This window comes from Dermacentor albipictus, chromosome 8 (assembly GCF_038994185.2).
Source record: "Dermacentor albipictus isolate Rhodes 1998 colony chromosome 8, USDA_Dalb.pri_finalv2, whole genome shotgun sequence".
Lineage (NCBI taxonomy): Eukaryota > Metazoa > Arthropoda > Arachnida > Ixodida > Ixodidae > Dermacentor > Dermacentor albipictus.
Window position 1 is genome coordinate 119,334,519 of NC_091828.1, and position 19,081 is coordinate 119,353,599.

A 19,081-nucleotide genomic window follows, 5' to 3' on the forward strand; every position below is an offset into this window, starting at 1 on the left:
TTGATGCGGTAGTACGTTCACTCCACATCATCATCACCATTATCACCACCGCCACGATTATAATCATCGTCATCTCAATTACCATCATCATCTTCAACTTACTTATGTCCACTGCACGACGAAGACTTATCCTAGCGAACTTCAATTACTCCTGCCTTGCGCCAGCTGACTCCATATTGACGCGACAGCGTTAAGGAGCTCGTGTCGCAGAAAAGCCGGTGTCGTCGGCGTCGGTGTCGGTGTCGGCGGCGTCGGCGGCGTCGGCGGCGTTGGCCGTGATCGATAAATATCAGCAGGCACCTAATGAATAAAAAACAACTTGCAATATGGGCTGGGCGGGAATCGAACCAGGGTTTCCGGAGTGTGAGACGGAGGCGCTACCACTCAGCCACGAGTTCAATGCTTCAAAGCGGTACAAAAGCGCCTCTAGTGAATGCGGTGTTGCCTCAGAAACGAGCTCTTTCTTATGCCTACAGACTTCCTTATTTCATCATGCCACCCAATTACCTGCAAGTCACATAACCTGCCTCAAGTAAATGACATTTTTTGGAAATATATCTGTTCAACTTAGCGTAACGTAACGTGGGAAGAGATTTGCGGGCTTATATATATCTCTCTGTGGGGGGGGGGAGTGGGACAGCGCTTTTATTGCGCCCACTACTGGTCCATCCGCTTTTAAACGAACTGAAGCTTGCTCACGTGTGCGCGATGCCAACGCCGAATGCCGTCGCCTGGTACATCGGGTAGGCGTCGACGAAAATGCGCACGTCGGTACTGAAACCGGTGGGTGCCGTGAGAGGGTTCTCGTAACCCTTGTAGAGCGAGTCGTAGAAGATGTAGTCGCACAACCTGTCAGGTGGCAGCATCTGCGTCGAGTTGATCTTGCTGCCCACGGTGCACACCAGGGGCTCGTCCACGATCACTGCTCGCGGGGCGGAGAGAGAGAGAGAGAGATAGAGAGATAGAGATAGAGATAGATAGATAGATAGATAGAGCGAGAGAGAGAGAGGGCGGAGAGGGAGAGAGGGAGAGAGAGGTAGAGATAGATAGATAGATAGAGAGAGAGAGAGAGGGCGGAGAGGGAGAGAGGGAGAGAGAGAGACCCGCGCGTAATTAGACAGTTTATAGTTTAGCGTACACACAAGGACACACGCCAATCGCATTATCAACACTGCGCATGCGCACAACCTAAGACGCAACGTTAGGGGCATCGTGCGTACACGCACACAACCCTCGCTGCTTGCGTGACAGCTTTGTCCAATTTTGGGGTAACGCACTCGCGAGATCCCGCGCTGCCTCACAAAAGCGTCGTTGCGCTTACAAAGTGACTCGCGTTTAGGGTTGGCAGTGCGATCGATGGAAGTGACTTGGTAATTTTGGCGATCCTACGACGCTGCGAGAGGTGGCCGCCGAGAGAGATTACCAATCGGGGCGAAAAAAAAAAAAAGAGCGCCAGAGTTGACCTCGCAGCGACGCATACGAAACAAGTATGCTTCGCTATTTCGGAGTTTATTGAGAGAGAGAGAGAGAGAGAGAGAGAAATAGAACACAGTAAAGGCAGGGAGGTTGACTAGACGCACGTCCGGTTTGCTACCCTGCAATGGGGGAAGCGGGTATCGGGATGAAAAGAGAGAGATGAGAGAGGGAGCACAGTTTAGCGCACAGTGGAAGGTTCACACCGAGTCTACACACGGTTCCCAAGACCTGTCGACTTGAGGTATAGGTATTTCATGAGCGATTTCGTGGCCTTCTGTGCCATCGACGCGAACGGCCAGGGTTGAAGGATCCTCATTACTGGAAATGGTCTAGAGTCCAGCTGGTGCAGTGCTGTCCGGAAAACTTCGCGCTCGACGTCGTATTGGGGACAGATACATAGGATGTGTTCAATCGTTTCTGTGGTTCCACAAGGGTAGCACATGGGAGTGTCCCCCATTCCAATGCGGAACAAGTAGACCTTCTTAAATGCCACCCCCAGCCAAAGGCGGCACAATTCTGTCGCCTCACAGCGGGAAATTTCTGATGGCACTTGTAGCTTTAAGGATGGACCCAGCCTATGAAGATGACACTTCGAGACTTTGGGAGAAGGCCACTATTTGTGGGTGCTAGCCCTAGCCACAATATGCAGCTGTCTTGCAGCGTCCGTTCTTGATAACGGTATTGGAACTGGTCGGGAATCCAGATGGACAGACCAGGCGGCTTCGTCGGCGAGGTCATTACCAGCAATACCGGTATGCCCAGGTAGCCACTGGAATATAATGTCATGCCTTTTAGCGATAGCTTGATGGTGATCTTCCCTTATTTCAAATGTCAGCTGCTCATGAGTCCTATGATATATGGCAAAATGCAGATTCTGAAGTGCTGCCTTAGAGTCGCAAAAAATGACCCATTTCTGAGCTTTCTCTTTTAGGAGATATTTGACAGCAACACGCAGGGCAGCAAGCTCTGCTGCCATTGATGTTGTCATGTGGGACAGTTTGAATTTGATTGTGGTTTTTGTAGCCGGAATGACAACGGCACCTGAAGAGCTGGTAGGTGAGACCAGACCATCAGTAGAGATGTGTATTCGGTCCCCGCATGTCTCATTGATTAACAGCAGCGTCATCTGTTTCAGAGCTATTGTTGGGTGATTGGCGTTCTTCACACCAAGAATACTTAGGCGCAGCTGAGGCTGTTGGAGGCTATTGAAAAGCGCGCGACCCGTTCAGTCTTCTGTGCAAAGCTGGCGGTAGGGAGACAATATGGTTTTTGCTGATTTCGTTGTTTCATTTCAATAGTCATTGAAAGCGAGCACGTGGCTGCTATGTTAGAGTGGTCTGACTACAAGCTTACTAGCGTGTTCAGTGCCCTTTGCCTGTATCGCGCACATCAGCTGCGGACGCTGTACTTACAGCTAGCCAGCTCTAAAACAGCGTACGGAGCCTTACGTATCCCCATAGAGCAACCACTTTGCCACGACGTTATACAGTGATTCTAACTTTTTAGTTTAAGAAGAACGCGAACTCAAACGTTAGGAACACGCCATCGCTGGCACGTGCTTTCTCGTGCCTGCTCTCGATCCCACAAAAGACAAGACAATCCGTTAGCCCCGCAGTGTGTCGTTTCCATAGTTTCGGTATCGACACATTTCGTCAGGCCTTCGGACGCCGGAACCACCGAAGGGCCTCAGAATTCAGGCATGCCAGTCACTCGTAAGATATGATTCAGGTGATTTCAGGGGAAGCGGCACCTTAAGTTAGCAATTTGTTGGCGATCAACGATTGCGAGAGCTACTGGAATATGGCACACACACATGTTCATCCCGTCTTGGCCACGCTTCATCTGTGTATATCTGTTAATTTGCGTATCTTTTCTAATAGTTATGTTTAACCATGCAGCCCGCCCAAGAAGACGTACTCCTACGAAAGTGCAGAGCGTAGCCATCGAAACGATTCACAAATAAGTAGGAGCCACTGGAGCCTGTACGTTTGAGAACGTTGTTTCCTATAGAGTACACGAACAATACGCGCGTTTTAATTCACCGAATAGCGCGCGGTTAAGATATTGCATGTAGGTGACACAGATGCCGAATAACGTACTGCGCACGACCAGTAATGCAATGGATGTTTCTTGACGTACGTAAATACTTTACGTTTTCTTAAACATAATTTATTCTGTAACGGTAAGTTGTTCGGCTGTAGTTATCCGCTGCCACATGGACATGGGCAGGACATGTAATGAGGAGGGAAGATAATCGAAGGTCATTAAGGGTTACGGACTGGATTCCGAGGGAAGGGAAGCGTAGCAGGTGGCGACAGAAAGTTATGTGGGCAGATGAGATTAGGAAGTTTGGAGGGTCAACATGGCCACAATTACTACATGACCGGGGTAGTTGGACAAGTATGGGAGAGGCCTTTTCCCTGCAGTGGGCGTAACCAGGCTGCTGCTGCTGATGATGATGATGAGTTATCCGCTGCTACAACTTAATACAGTCGAAACTCTTTATATAGATGGACACTCTGTGGGTTTTCTCTAGAAGTCTTGTGGACCGGATCGCCTTCCCGTAGTCCTGCCATCTCATAAAGTGTGTACGCTTTTTGGAGACAAAAGTGTTTAGCAGGCATGTCTGTTTTCTTAGGTCAACTTGGCTCAACAGACTTGCGAGCGTATCTTTTCTTTTTCTAGTTCCAGAAAGTTATTTCACAATGAAGCGTAAGGTCATATGTGTATCACGCCTGTCCGTGGGAAATCTATAGACTTCACTGAAGCGCGTCAGCAGCCTATCTGTAAGCTGTTTAAGTACATTACTTTAAGGACTCAATATCGGATCACTGACTTAATGAATTATCGAAAAAAAAGCATATGAGTGGTCATGCTTCTTTACTTTAGTAAGTGTTCTGCTATAACGAAGCCGCAAACACAGACTGATGCGATATCGGTTGTAGCGAAATAAATTTGTGTTTTCTCGAAGCTAAAGTTGTGTAAGCAAAAAAGCCGAAACAGGGATGAAAGTGTCGTGGCGTGCTTATCGGGACACTATTGTATTGCGCCATGTTGGAAGTTTGAGCCGATTGCAGAGGACTAGCCGCCCTTTTAGCCAGTCATAATAGACAAGATGACGATTTGGACAACATGACGAGATTTGTCATACTTGAACGAAAAGCCAGTCAAAAAGACAAAGGACAAGGGGAGAGGTTTTTTTGTTCAAGTATGTACCAACTGGCCCAGATTTCAACCCTTCTGCAGAGATTTGTCAGTGTCTCGAAGAAAGAATTAGTGTATTAAACTGCATTGCCTCGGATAGCCATTACCGTAGATGTGCTTTTTCGAAGACGGGTCATCCGGTGCAGAAGGAAGCGTGTTTTGGGAATTCGCGTCTTCCGCAAACAGAAAACAGTTTGTCTCGGCCAAAAGCTTGATTATGCTGTATCGGCAACGAAGTACAGGCAAAACAAGTACGTGGCTGCGCGTTTCTTGCAGATAGTTGTAAGAGCCGATCTACGCGCGCGCTTCTAGAGTGAATATCGCATATAACGAACAAAACACGCACTCCTGTACTAGATTGCCGCGAGCGCGGACTTTATTTTAACTCTGAACTCAGGCGAACCACCGTGGCTGTAACGTACTGTAGTAGGGACGCTGCGGTTATATAGATATGTAGATCGAATATTTCTATATATCTATATAGAAATATAGATATGTAGCCAGCCAGCCAGCCAGCCAGCCAGCCAGCCAGCCAGCCAGCCAGCCAGCCAGCCCGCCAGCCAGCCAGCCAGCCAGCCAGCCAGCCAGCCAGCCAGCCAGCCAGCCAGCCAGCCAGCCAGCCAGCCAGCCAGCCAGCCAGCCAGCCAGCCAGCCAGCCAATCAGTCAGATAGATAGATAAATAGATTGATAGATGACGCCTCTTGGGTGCAGTCAAGGTGGTGCTGGCAGCTTTTAGTCCAGGATGACGTTTCTAGTGTATACCAGAAGAACTAGTGTTTCTAGGGAGGCTTAATACCTTTTGAAATCCTGTTTTGATTAGTCTGTTACGATTCCTCCAAGTGGGGCAACACGGCAACCGAACTCTTTGAGGCACAGCGAAACGCCCAAATTAGTTGGCTCTCACTCACAAGGGCGTGCTCCGAGATCTTACTAGAAGCAGGCGTACAGCCCCTCTTCACCCTACCAGAGAAGTCGCAACTGTGCACAAACGACAAGAAGGCAATAACAGTTGATCGAATCTCGAGAAACATACACCCGACCAACAACGAAGGGCGGAGAAAAAGGAGAGCCAAGGCAATCCTCGACATCATGAAACGTGACGAAACGCAAGTCCTCTTCGTTCACGCGGCCAGATGTTGGAATCGAGGCGCCTACGCGGTCTCCGTGGTGGACGCCCATGGCTCTCTCGGTAACGCAACCACGGTAGTTACCAACTTCACTCATGAAGCAGAAGAAATGGCCGTCGCGGTGGCCCTTCAAAGCTGCAAAGGAGCCTCCGTCGTTTAGTCGAACTCAAGTACAGCCATTAGAACCTTCTCGGCGACTCTCGTCTCTTCGAAAGCAGCTACGGTTGTCAACAAAACCTTCTTACAAGAAACGGGAGATTACGACCTCACGTCCCCACACGTCACATGGTTTTCGGCCCACATGGGCAACATTTCCGGACGCCCTGACTGTAAACCGAACGAGCGGGTGCACCAAATGCCGCGAGAACTCGCATTCCGCGTCTGCGGTTCGCCCCCTCGCTTCGACCCAGCCTGGAGGGACCTAGACAACAAAGACCCGCTCGTGCCATACCACGAAATCACTTCAAATCATAGGTTAGGACGAAGAACTTTTCTTCCTCCTCACCCAAAGCTCAAAAAAGCACAGTCCGTCACTTACAGACAGTTGCAGAATAGAACATACATCACACCAACGACACTAAGCAGGATCAACCCAGACCTTTCTACTGAATGCCCACACTGCGGCCACGAATACAACGACTTCCAAAACATGCTCTGGCTGTGCCCTGCCAACGCGGATGCGGACTTTCCTGACCAGTCCTCATGGGACTCAGCGCTCAGAAGCACAGAGCTCATCTCTCAGCTCAAGGCTGTCCAGAGGGCCCGGGCCTTCGCCGAAGGACACTGTCTACCGGCCCCGACCTGGGTGGAGCCGCCGTATTGATTTATTTCTTTCCCCTCTGGACCTAAATAAGGTTCTCACTCACTCACTCACTCACTCACTCACTCACTCACTCACTCACTCACTCACTCACTCACTCACTCACTCACTCACTCACTCACTCACTCACTCACTCACTCACTCACTCACTCACTCACTCACTCACTCACTCACTCACTCACTCACTCACTCACTCACTCACTCACTCACTCACTCACTCACTCACTCACTCACTCACTCACTCACTCACTCACTCACTCACTCACTCACTCACTCACTCACTCACTCACTCACTCACTCACTCACTCACTCACTCACTCACTCACTCACTCACTCTCACTTGCTCACTAGAAGAACTAATAATAATAAAGTAGAAGTTGATAGATAGATAGTCAAAGAGACAGACAGACAGACAGACAGACAGACAGACAGACAGACAGACAGACAGACAGACAGACAGACAGATAGATAGATAGATAGATAGATAGATAGATAGATAGATAGACAGACAGACAGACAGACAGACAGACAGACAGACAGATAGATAGATAGATAGATAGATAGATAGATAGATAGATAGATAGATAGATAGATAGATAGATAGATAGATAGATAGATAGATAGATTATATGCCAGCGGATGACGTACTTTCCCGGTATGGGTATTTCAATGCGGTAGGCGCAGCAGGTGCGTGTGTCCTTAGAGGTGCGCGTGTCCTTAGAGGTGCGCGTGTCCTTAGCTCCGGCTTCACGTCGCGTCTGTAGACCACGTTGACGGCGGCTTTGGCGTCATCTGTCTCGGTCGTCACTGTCGAAGGCTGAGAACCTGCGAGGAGGTGCATTAGCTGTGCTACTTTTTCTTGCGTATCGAACACCTTTCCGTTTCCCTGCTTCTCGGTACCATCTTCCGCGTCTTATCCTTACAGACAACACCTGGTACACCAGTCATGGGACAGGATTTAGTCACTCCGAGAATGCTTACCTTACGCGCACGACGTAAGCCGCTTCCCCATGAACGCTAAGTATCAACGGCGCTTGCTGCTCCCTCGTGCGGCCAGCGCAAAGGCGTTAAGTTGGCGTCAAAATTTTACGGACCTAGCGATCGGAACCTATGGGGAATAATATTTGAGTAGTTTACGACTATATCCAGTATGATTGCGTAACACTCTTGTTGTTCGCATATGCACTAGCGAAGGCTGGGAATGCGGGCCCGTATTCGCAAAAGCATCTTGCGCCAGAATTAATCGTATACGAGAAAATTCTAGCCAGTCCTGATGGTGGACGCGTGGCTAACAAAGCCGGACGACCAATGGGGAAGAGCACTTAAGGAACGAAAAACTTTGCGTAGCCTATATGCACCCCGAATAGCAGGCTGCGTTCCCACAGGATCAAGAAATATTCAGCGTTATTACTATTTATTCTCGAATTTAGCACTCGGAACACTAGTGACTCTGAGTGTGCACCTGAGCTTGGTGTTCCAGCGTTTCCAGCCCACGCGCTCTCCCCTTCGCCCCTCTTCTCGGAACTCATTGCCACTGAACATAGCCACGATGACGAATCAATATTCTTTCGATTAGCGTTACTAAGCTTTTATTGCGTTAGCGTTCTTGGGGTACTTCATGCACTTTTCCGGGGTCATCTACCTATTTCTTTTATGTAACCACTTTGCCTACTACCTGGGTCACTGGTTAGTCCATGGTCGAATGGGTGGCGCATCGAGCAGCTGTGCTTAGGGTACAGGGTTCGAATCCAACTGTCGGACCAATTTGGGTCACTGAGTATGTGGGAGCGTGTATACATATGTGCCGCTCTTCAACGAACCTCTTTCACGACGACATGGGTCGCTATACATGCGCGACTAGGCAGGCGCCGCTGTTCAACGAACATCTTTGACGCCGACTTGGAGCACTGGCTATGGGCCACCCGGTCTGTGCTGGTATTCAATGAACCTCTTTGAGGCTTACTTGGGTAACTGAGTACGTGCCAGTAAGTGCGCGCCGCTCTGCAATGACGAAACAGATCATTTGTATCTCTCCAGGGCTTGGCGGAACCGAGCCCACGTCAGAAGGGTTCCTCAAGGACAGCAACCCAATGCTCTGGCAGGCTGCACTACAAATGCTCTGACTACGTGCCGTTTTCAGTGAACGTCTTTCACGTCAGCGATGCAGCGAGCTGCGCCATGAATGCACTGGCTATGTTTCCGAGCGGACCTAAACAGAGACCCTGAGGATTTCATGACAGTGATCCCAACGTACTCCGACATACTAAACTACCACAGAGGGACGAGGATCAGATATCCCCCGCCCCATAATACACTGACTCAACAACAGGCAGTTTCCTGGCGAAAGCTGCAGACAGGACAGGAATTTCCCAAATTTGCATATATTAAGCAAAATGTTTCCAAGTCAATACAGGGACACATGCCCGTGGTATGGCGCAATACCCACACTTTATCGCATCACATGGGAGTACAGTACGAATAAGGCATTCCACAAGATAGAAAATCCGAGCGCGGAGCAGTGGGAGAGTGTGCTCTCCAGCGGCGACCCTAGCCTCCAACGAAGGCTGGTGGATCATGCCCGACGAGCAGCCACGCTCAGTGGTGCCCTGGAATAGGGGCGCCAACCATGCAGGCCGGAGATCGGCATCAACCATTAGAAGATGAAGACATCCGGCCCGACCGCTGAATTACTCCTTCTAGAGCAATAAAGTTTACTTCCTCCTCCTCCTCCTCCGCTCTTCGCTGAATGTCTCGCCAACTGCGCCCACTGAGTACGTGTCCCGGAGTATGTTGCCAAACGAGGGAGCTACGCAGCTACGGCGCGGCTCAATCAACTCTGAGTGAGGCAGCTTTAAGTCATGCGTGGAAGTGCTTCTTCTTTCCTTTTTGTGGGATTATTTGATAACTCTAAAATAAGAACAATTACGCTTATGAATATTTAACCATCCTGAAGCACTGCTAATAACACAGTACGAAACGACGTCTGCCAAAACGTCTATGTATGAGCGCGCGCTGGCACGCGTCTCTTGTGGGTGCAAAGTGCCATTCATTGCGAGGCGCGGCGGGCACAAGTTGCGCATGCGCTACCTTCCGTGCTTCCGCGCGCGTACGTGTGGTCTGGGCTTTACGCGTTTCTCGGCGTACGCACGCTCCGGCGCGTCACGCATCTCGGAGGCCTAGCGCAAGCTTCGCGGCGGCTCCACCAGGTGGCACAGAGTGTTCTTAGGGAAACGGGATAGAGGAGTCCCGCTGCAGTACACGCGTCTCCCATTACTCGTTTAGACGGTGGCAATGTACGTTGCGTGGATGTGTAGGGTGTCCCATCTAAAGCTAGCCAAACCGTTCAACGAGAAAGAACGGTTTAAAACAGACGGCGCAAGTTATTAAGGCCTACGTTGTTCGGTCGTCACACTTTTGATGAGGAACCCTGCAGGCTTCATAATTGTACGTTGCACCGTCTTTTTAATTTTTTTTTTCATTCAGCAGTTTGGTTAACGTTAGATGGGACGAACGGTGTTCACTCAATGATAGACGAATCGCCGTGGGCAGTCCCCATCGTGGGATGGGTTCTGTCGACATTTTTCGAATGCGAATCGAATACGAATCGACTGCGAATAGTGAGTGTCGAATATCTAACCCAATACCGAATAGTCGAACACAGGCGTATATGTTTACATTCCCAGTCGCGTGCCACGTACCTGGTCAACCATGCTGCCGTCAAGCACGTTCACTGAAGAGCGCAACACACCTACTAGCACATGGCCAGTGACCCAAGTCATCAAAGAGGTTGAAGACCCATCAAAGAGGTTGAAGACCAGCACAGGCCCAGTGGATCATACCCAGTGCTCTAAGACGGTGTCAAAGAGTTTTAGTGAACGACCGTACCTACACAGTCCTGCATCTAAGTGACCCAAGTCAGCGTGAATGAAGTTGGTTGAAGAGTGGCACGTATGTGCACAATGACACATACTCAGCGACCCAAGTTGGTGCAACGGTTGGTTTCAAGCCCTGTTCCCTCAGCACAGCAGCCCGACGTGCTACCCATTTGACCATGGACTACTGCTATGATTGTCGTTTAGCACTGTTGTACACGGCATCCCTACTCGACAAATAATGTTTGACCGGCGATCGTGCAGCTAGAAAAGTGCCTTTTTTCATTTATTGGTTCCTCAAGGGCCCCGAGGGTCATTAGACAAGGCCTGGGCGTACATACGGCACATGGGGTTATGGCTAAACATCATGATCGTGCTTCAATGGTTCGCTTAAAGCCCTTCGAATCGATGATAATAGCGGTTCCGACTGGCAGGTCATTCCAGTCTCGAGCAGTGCGCAGAAAAAACGATTGCAGAAAAAAAAACATTAAAAAAGTGCATGCTGCATCGTCGTTTTCTGGGAACCAGGGAACTGGCGACTAAATCGGCGTCACCTGAGGCTAAGCCGTTGTGTACCGTGTCTTCGGCTGTCGTACACCCCAGAGCTGACGGGCGACACGAGCGACCGCCTGGAGTTAGACTGGACCCGACATCGACTGCGACGCGGCAACAAAGGAGCTCACTTCGAGGCGACAGCAGCAGCCGCCGCCCTGCGTGGAAGCAATAACTGCCGCGAAGGCCACTCTACCTGATCCTGACCCTGACAAGCGGACCGTCACGAAGGACCCACTAATTGATAACAGGGGCCAACTTCGAGGAGTTCCGTAAGAACGACGTTGATCACATGAAGTTCCCAGTTTGCCGCGTCGTTGTCCCGTATGCGGAGGCTATCGCGCAACATTGGAGGCGGAGTCCGGCGGAATGGTGCGACGTAATGGGCGGGGTTTATTTAACGGTTCGACAATTGTGATTGGCCGAGAAGAAGGACAATGAATTTTGCCGACGAGATAAATGGGAGAAAGAAGTGCTTAAAACGCGATCGCGAGTGTTGTAAGGCTGTGCTCGTGCTCGTACTTGTGCTCGGAGATGTAAACCAACCTCGAATAAATTTGTAAATAAACCCCTTTTTGATCTCTTGGACGTCGCCCCGGACCGCTCAATCACCGGGCACCAGGTACATCACCAGCCACGGAAACTTCATGGCCGCTCCGAAACTCTTATCGCAACACTACAGAGTGTACCCAGGTAGGCGAGCAAATGGTTAGGTACAAACAAACATAAATAATTCCTGAAATGTGCGTAAGGTGCCCTACGAATGCTACCGCATTAGATGTTGGTGTTCGCCTACTTGGACACTGAGGTGTTTCTCGAATAAATGCGAGCATGTAAACTCAGACACTAAAGCTATGTGCTTACCGGAACCCAGCGCCAACAGCATGATTGTTGCGGTGGCAAGCAGGAAGACGACGATGGCTGCCATCACCATCACCGCTTTTGGCGCTATGCTGCTTCGTCTGCGTAAGAAAAGTCAGTGGCGATTTAGCTGTGAATGCGAGAGAAATGCACTGACATTACGTCGCGCATTTTTGAGGCCGCATATCCATAAGTTATGCCACATTGCAAAAATTTGTTCAGGAGCTCACTCGATGCATGTCCTGCCTCTTCGAGGAGCAAAGTGCAATGGACGGTGGGCCCCGAGGCAGAGAAATATATATATATATATATATATATATATATATATATATATATATATATATATATATATATATATATATATATATATATATATATATACTCTTATCACCATGTCCTGCCTCTTCGAGGAGCAAAGTGCAATGGACGGTGGGCCCCGAGGCAGAGAAATATATATATATATATATATATATATATACTCTTATCACCATGTCCTGCCTCTTCGAGGAGCAAAGTGCAATGGACGGTGGGCCCCGAGGCAGAGAAATATATATATATATATATATATATATATATATATATATATATATATATATATATATATATATATATATATATATATATATATATATATATATATATATAGGCCTCAGTACGCAATGCTGGATCTCGCGCAGACAAAAATATCGAGACGTCGTGACAGACCCAAATTCGGTGGCGCCTTGTAGCGATGAGACTGATATGTGATGACGTTTGTCATCGAACAGACATCGAACAGACATCGAACAGACATATATATATGTATGTATGTATATATAATGAACGAGAAGACAGGAAACGGGAGGTCTAGACTTTTAATAGGCACGTGGCTGACCTACAATGACCTTCTTGTCTTCTTCGACCAGATACTTGTGGAAAAGACTATTGGTCAAAATAAATTCGTGTGCATAGCAGTTTTGATGTCGTACAATAGAGTTTGCATTCATTGACTGATTGAGTCACTAATTCATTGATTGATTCTTACAGTGATTTATTGATTTGTCGCTGCGAGTGACATGGGCAATCGCATCCAAAAAAAAAAGAAACAACGGCGCATGTCTGTTCGATGACAAACGTCGTCACATGTCAGTCTCATCGCTACAAGGGGCCACCGAATCTGGGTCTGTCACGACGTCTCGATATTTTTGTCTGGGCGAGATCCAGCATTCGGAGGCCAACTGTAGAATCAGACTGGAACGTCTTTGCAAGTGTTCCCCCTCTTCGCAGTTCCCAAGTATATCACTCTCTTGTAGGCGGAAAGCACATGGTAAACTGTCTACAGATTAAAAAAAAATGTGCCAACGTTCCTTTAAACTCTGGATTCACACGACGGAACAATACAGAGCTTTAGATTAGGGGACGCAAGCGGCTTGCGTACGCAAGAACTAGGCGCCACGGTACTGCGCATGCGCAGAGCCCTGCGTCAAGGTCTGCGCATGTGCAGTACCGTCGCGCCTAGTTCTTGCGCGCGCAAGCCGCTTGCGTCCCCTAATTAAAGCTCTCCTGTGTGGCTGATTCAGTACGCAGACTAGCGTGACGTGGCTTAATTGCAACGAATCGCGTCATTAGCACCTCGTCTGAGGCGTGTTTCTTCATGTGCCTGGCTTAATTTTATTCGGGGCACTGAGCGAGGTCATAGTCGCCCGCTGAAGGAATCGGCGATCGCTCCCTTCGTGTGAATCTCGCTTTCAAGGGCGACACCTACAAAATACTTTTGCTGCCGCGGGGTCGCTCAAGAATTCGTCGTTCGAATACGTGAGTAAGCTTGGAACATTTCGATCAAGGTCGAGACCAAGCAGACAGGCTATGTATACTGACCCGTCATCTTTGTCATCTGAAAAAAAAAGAGAAGTGAAATAAATAGAAGACGTGTCATATGTTTTGCTTGTGTTTTTATGAGTAAGCATTGTCCTAATACTTCAGCGCTCCACACAAAAAAAAAGAGAGAAAAATCTGGTGTTTGACGTGCCAAAAGCGCATGTTATTACGAAGTACGCCGTATAAATGTGAATTCGTAAATCTTTCGTGGTAGAAGGGTGGTTGCGCATGCGTGGTTCAGAATCTGGATCGAAATTCTTTTTGCCGAAGCGACGCCGGCACCGACGCGGGATTTTCTGGGATACGGGGCCCTTAATACTATCGCGTTAAAAGTTACGTGAGAAAGATTGATTTTCAGTCTGGTAAACGGCCTAGTCTACGCGCATCATCAATGTGTTCGGTTGCCCATTTATAGTCGGGATAGTGCCTCTTCTTTTCCAACCGCCCTGCAGCACTCCATTCCCGTTATTCTTGTTTCTTTTCCTGCTTTGTTAACACGAAGCTTCGTACGCGGTCCCTCCCGGAATTTGCTGACCGTTGCCGCTGTCTTTCCCCGTGGCTGACAGGCAGGACAACGCTCATGCAACGAATCGGTTTGTATAGGCGCACTTGGAACTATATGCCGGTAGGTGTGCCCGTTGTCGTCTCTATTCAGTACGGAATTACACACTGAATCATCAGATGGTAGCTAAGTATCGTCATTCATCAGTGCAACAAACATAAGCCTTTGAGAGCACAATCCTTTTATGCGAAGCATATTACAAGAGCTCAACCCAGCTCCTCAGGCGCGGCGGTGTCGCCTTCAATACTACGTGACACCGTGACGTCACGACAGTAATGGGGCTCCAACTCGCGTCGTCGCTCGCGGCGTCGCGGCAGTATATAAGCAGCTGCGCTTGCCTCTGCTAGACACTCACGAGGTGAGATGCCTCCTGGAGACAGAGCTGCTCGTTGGAATGAGAAGCGAAGGTTGCGGCGTGCTACAGAGACCTGTTTCTAGGTGGATTTGCTACGGCGCAGCGACTACGCGCCCCGCATCGGACGCGGTGAGCGTCGAGCAACGCAGCGTTCGGCGCGACAACGAAATGTGCGCCTGAGCAAGCGCCGCACGCCTGAGCCGACGCCGACGACACCGACTTTTCTGCGACACGAGCTCCTTAACGCTGTCGCGTTAAAATAAAGGCTAGTATGCTTCGCATCCTGGGCTTAACCTTAGCTAAGCCAAAGCCAGTTTCATTAAAGCGAATCTCTTTATGCATCCTTTTCCTCGAGTTTTGAGCGACTGGCCGGGTTCTTGCCGAGTAAGGTATTCCGACCTTGGAGGCATAGTGATATAAATTAAACTAGGCTGATACCAGAGATGAAGTGATAAAAAGTGCGCCTATCGTGGAGGCAGTGCAATCTGCGGATACTTTGGTTACGTGCAACTGCACATTTGCAGTTTTAGATTGACTGCGAAGTGTGATTGCGTAGGAAAAACACAAAAATGAAACAAAAGAAAAGAACGCCATTTTTCTTGCATCTGTCCCATCGTTGAAGCCACATCGGTGGTTTCCGCGTCCTCTCGATTTGCCGGTCAGGCCCCTAATCGCTATACTGCAAAACGCGTCGCGGGATATGAACCGTTATATAGAATATAATTATCCGTTCCACGAAAGCTTCGCTACACCCAGAGTGCAAAATTTGCGTTGGATCTACATAATCTTTTTTTTGCAGCTATGCTCTCCTTTAATGCGCGACGGAGATAGCCATTACGGATACCTTTGATGAAGCTCGATGCCGTCAGGCCGTACGTCGTGTCGCTGGCACGCGAGTATTGGGTGTAAGCCGACGCATCATAGTAAGCCGTCGCGTACGACATGCTCCCAAGTTGATCAACCTGAAAGTGGAAGTACCTATTCTGCAACATCACGATGTTATGTAGCGATGCTATTTCGGTTGACTTGCTAGTGATTAGTGAACAGCAAAGCATAGCTCGCTGGTACTGCGGCAAGTTTGATGAATAACGACGGCAATGGCAGAAGTTCAAGAGCAATTGCAATAAATTTCGCATTGGCAAAATTGAATATGAATGAATAACTAGTATATACTATTGAAGTAATTGTGGGAAAGATGTAGAAAAGCTGGTGGTTTATTTTTGTTTAATTACAAGCCTCTTGAGGGGCTCTGAACCGATTTGGCGATACTGTACAAAATTATTGAACTGATAGGGTAAGTCCTCCAGATAATTAAGGAACACATTTAAGCACTCCGGGTAAATGCATATTTACTAAAAGATTTAAAAAATACACAACGCTACCGATCGCAGTGGGGTCACTCCAGTGAGTTTTCAATCGCCCCGTTACAATTTACGTCGCACGCGCACCTGACGTCAGTTTGGCGAGCTATTCAATTGACTGCCCAGATTACGTTATCGATAATTTTTCCAACATTATGTTGAACAAGTGTTGTTCGTAACAGTTGGAATGTTGGCTAATTTCTTTCTATAAATAAGAAAGTAGCAAAAAGTGAATACACACTGGCAATTTATCATTGCACTCGAGCTCTTTTGGCACGCAGCAAGTGACGTCTGATTCTGTTACAACGTGCTCCACGTTGACGTGAGCGGCACGGTCAGTGTTGGTCTCGAAGCTTGTTTTTCGCGAGGACCATCATTCGCCCATGTTACGTGTAGTGGGCCGCAAATCTAGCGATGGTTGAGATATCAAGCTGCGAGACCGTGTCCCTCTGCAAGGCAGCAGGCGAGCGCAGTGGCTGCAGCGCATGGGGCTGTTGGTATCCGATCGGCGCCACGATCTACACGTTTGCGGACGTATATTTACGAAAGAGGATTACTACCGCAGTTCAGAACTTTACCTGTCCGGTATACCGCTAAATGCAGGCGGACTGGGCGCTTTGCCGGATGGACGGAGGCGCAAACGTGAATGGCCTGCACGGTGCAGCCACCTCGTGGTGCAGTGTTGGAGCAGACAAACGCAGAGCTTATAGATGTAACCAAGTGTATTCTACTTTGCTGCTAGTGTAAAATTTCGACAAGAGCGCAATCCTGAGCACGTTGTTTTTTTGAAATGGTTAAGAAGTTTTGCACTTGGTTGCAACAATAATAGCTCTGTGTTCGGTTTGCAATGTCTTGCTCCACCAGGTGGCTACACCGTGCAGGATGCTCACGTTTACGCAGTGGCCTCTTCATCACAGCGGTATGAGGGTTCTTTAGTTTACGCATCCGCCCATCCGCCAAAACGCCCAGCTGGCCGGCGGTTACCGGAATACCGGGCACGCTCGACGCTGCAACATAACGCTTGCGACGCACGGTGCTTGGACAGCTCTCGCTAGTTATCGACAGCCAAGCGGTTTAATGGATCAGTATGAGAGGCACATGCTGGCTCCATGATACCGGAAGTAGACAACATGACGATAAATCATGACGCAGCGTCAGTGAAGGCAGTGCTTAGGCCCGATCGCTCGCCGAACGTGTCGAGGACAAAACGCACGGCTATAGAGTGGAGGGTAACATGCAATCGCCCGTAGATCTTTAATTACTAGACGCTTCACCTAAATAGTGGTATTAGTGTTTTACTGTAGTTCTACTCTACACGTCTACTAACTTTGCCTGTAGCTTAACACACAGCAGCTTAACAGACGACGCACGGAAGCAGCACATGGCCTCCGAGACTTTGACGTCGCCTTTTCCAGTTTCGGTGCCGAAAACACCCGTTCTCGCGAGCTTTTTGTGGCGCACGCACTTGTGTTTCGAACGTGAGATTTAGCGCGGAGAATAATCTTCTTACACGGTCCAAAATTTCGTTGCAGCCGGCCTTCACAGAGACGCTTAAAGCAACGCTAAGTATAATTAAGCTAGTAAAGTGTCCTTTCAAAGTTCTCCATTCATTTGACTGCAGCTGGCTGACTAGTAATCGAGAAAAGGAAGCCCAAAGTTCACTTTCTTCAAGTCAGCAGCACTCTGTGTCATTCGACTAAAATCAGTGTGACGTCAACGGCTTTGGTGCATTTCCTCGCATTTGGGCAGTTTTGGCGCAGAGAGGTTATCGATACCTTTGAACTTGAGTCCTTCGCGGTGTTAGGTAAGGACCCATTTCCTGGCATCACTCGAGTTCACCAGACCACATCCAATCACCTTCGCACCCAATTAAGGTGCGCAGAAGGGCGTCTAACACGTTGCCGGACCTGTTAGACAAGTTGGCGGCCCCAACCCGAGGCGCCGCACGTCCAGACAAGCTGGCGACCCCCACCTCGAGCACCGCACGTGGACCTATTGCCCCACTGCTAGACTCTTCCCGAAATTGCAACCGGAGCCTGGCACGGTTCCAGGTAATCTGAGTCCCGAGCGAAGTTGTTTTACAGCTCTGAAAGGTCGCTCGAAAACAGCCCGCATCTCCCCGCTGAGCGCTTGCAAACCCGAAAGCAACACGATAGCTAGTCACACCTCGGACAGTGGAGCCCTTCGAGCGACCCGCTAAGCCGAATGTGACGGCACTTGCACGGGCGCCTACCATTGGAGCAAAATGATGACACCTGAGCGGGCTCGAAAATTGGCCAAAAATGACGTCACCCCGAGACACCGAAGGAGTTAAAAGCGAGAGCGAGGGAGCAGAGAGAAGCATTACTTGATTCGTTCATCTCTTTCGGGCTTCTTGCCACGGGCCGCAGCGTGCGATTTGCTGCCGGCCATCAATGACTTTATGACTAATAACTGCATTGTCCTGTTTCTCTAAATAATGTTAATAAACCTCCAGTTTGGACCTCAAAATACTCCTCAACTTCGGCCAACTATCGCACTCACAGGCAAAATCCAATAACTGGTGGACAGCGGTGGTATTCAATCCAGATCCTCCAGATCCAATTGCGGGCATCGAAATGCGGCCGCCAACGCTGCGGATCGAACCCACGAAGCAGCGCTCAGCAGTGCAATGCCTTAGCTATTAAGCTACCGCCGCAGTACTCAGACAATCAATCTGCCAATCTGTCAACGTTCGGAGAATCGTCTCTCTTTTCTTCTTTATTTTTGTAGCCCTACAGCAGCGGCTGTCGACGAAGCTGAGCTGTAACGGGTCCCGGCGTCTTGTAGCCTATGTAGGGTTCCTATGATGCGTCGCATACGCGCAGCAAAACCCCTGTTGGGTGAAGTAGGCAGCGTGTCGCCGACACTTACCTGGAGACAAATTTGAAAGAACTGGTCACGCAACCGGGAGAGCTGGCTAGAACGCGCCGCTGGGGTGCTTCACGATGATGTTGACGATTTCTTCGACAATGACACGGCTAATACGCAGGTGTAGAGCCTATAGACGTTAGT

General features: G+C 49.1%; 1 protein-coding gene across 1 annotated transcript in view; it reads right to left on the minus strand.

The window, feature by feature from the left end:
* The window catches only part of LOC139049310 (uncharacterized), a 32,506-nt gene extending 13,425 nt beyond the window's left edge, over window positions 1-19,081 (minus strand). Inside the window, exons 1-6 of the mRNA XM_070524688.1 lie at window positions 18,941-19,081; window positions 15,532-15,649; window positions 13,771-13,786; window positions 11,917-12,014; window positions 7,277-7,453; window positions 700-922 (exon numbers count right to left, since the gene is read on the minus strand). Coding sequence (XP_070380789.1) covers window positions 700-922; window positions 7,277-7,453; window positions 11,917-12,014; window positions 13,771-13,786; window positions 15,532-15,631 — 614 coding nt within the window. The 5' untranslated portion in view covers window positions 15,632-15,649; window positions 18,941-19,081. The remainder of the gene's footprint in view (window positions 1-699; window positions 923-7,276; window positions 7,454-11,916; window positions 12,015-13,770; window positions 13,787-15,531; window positions 15,650-18,940) is intronic.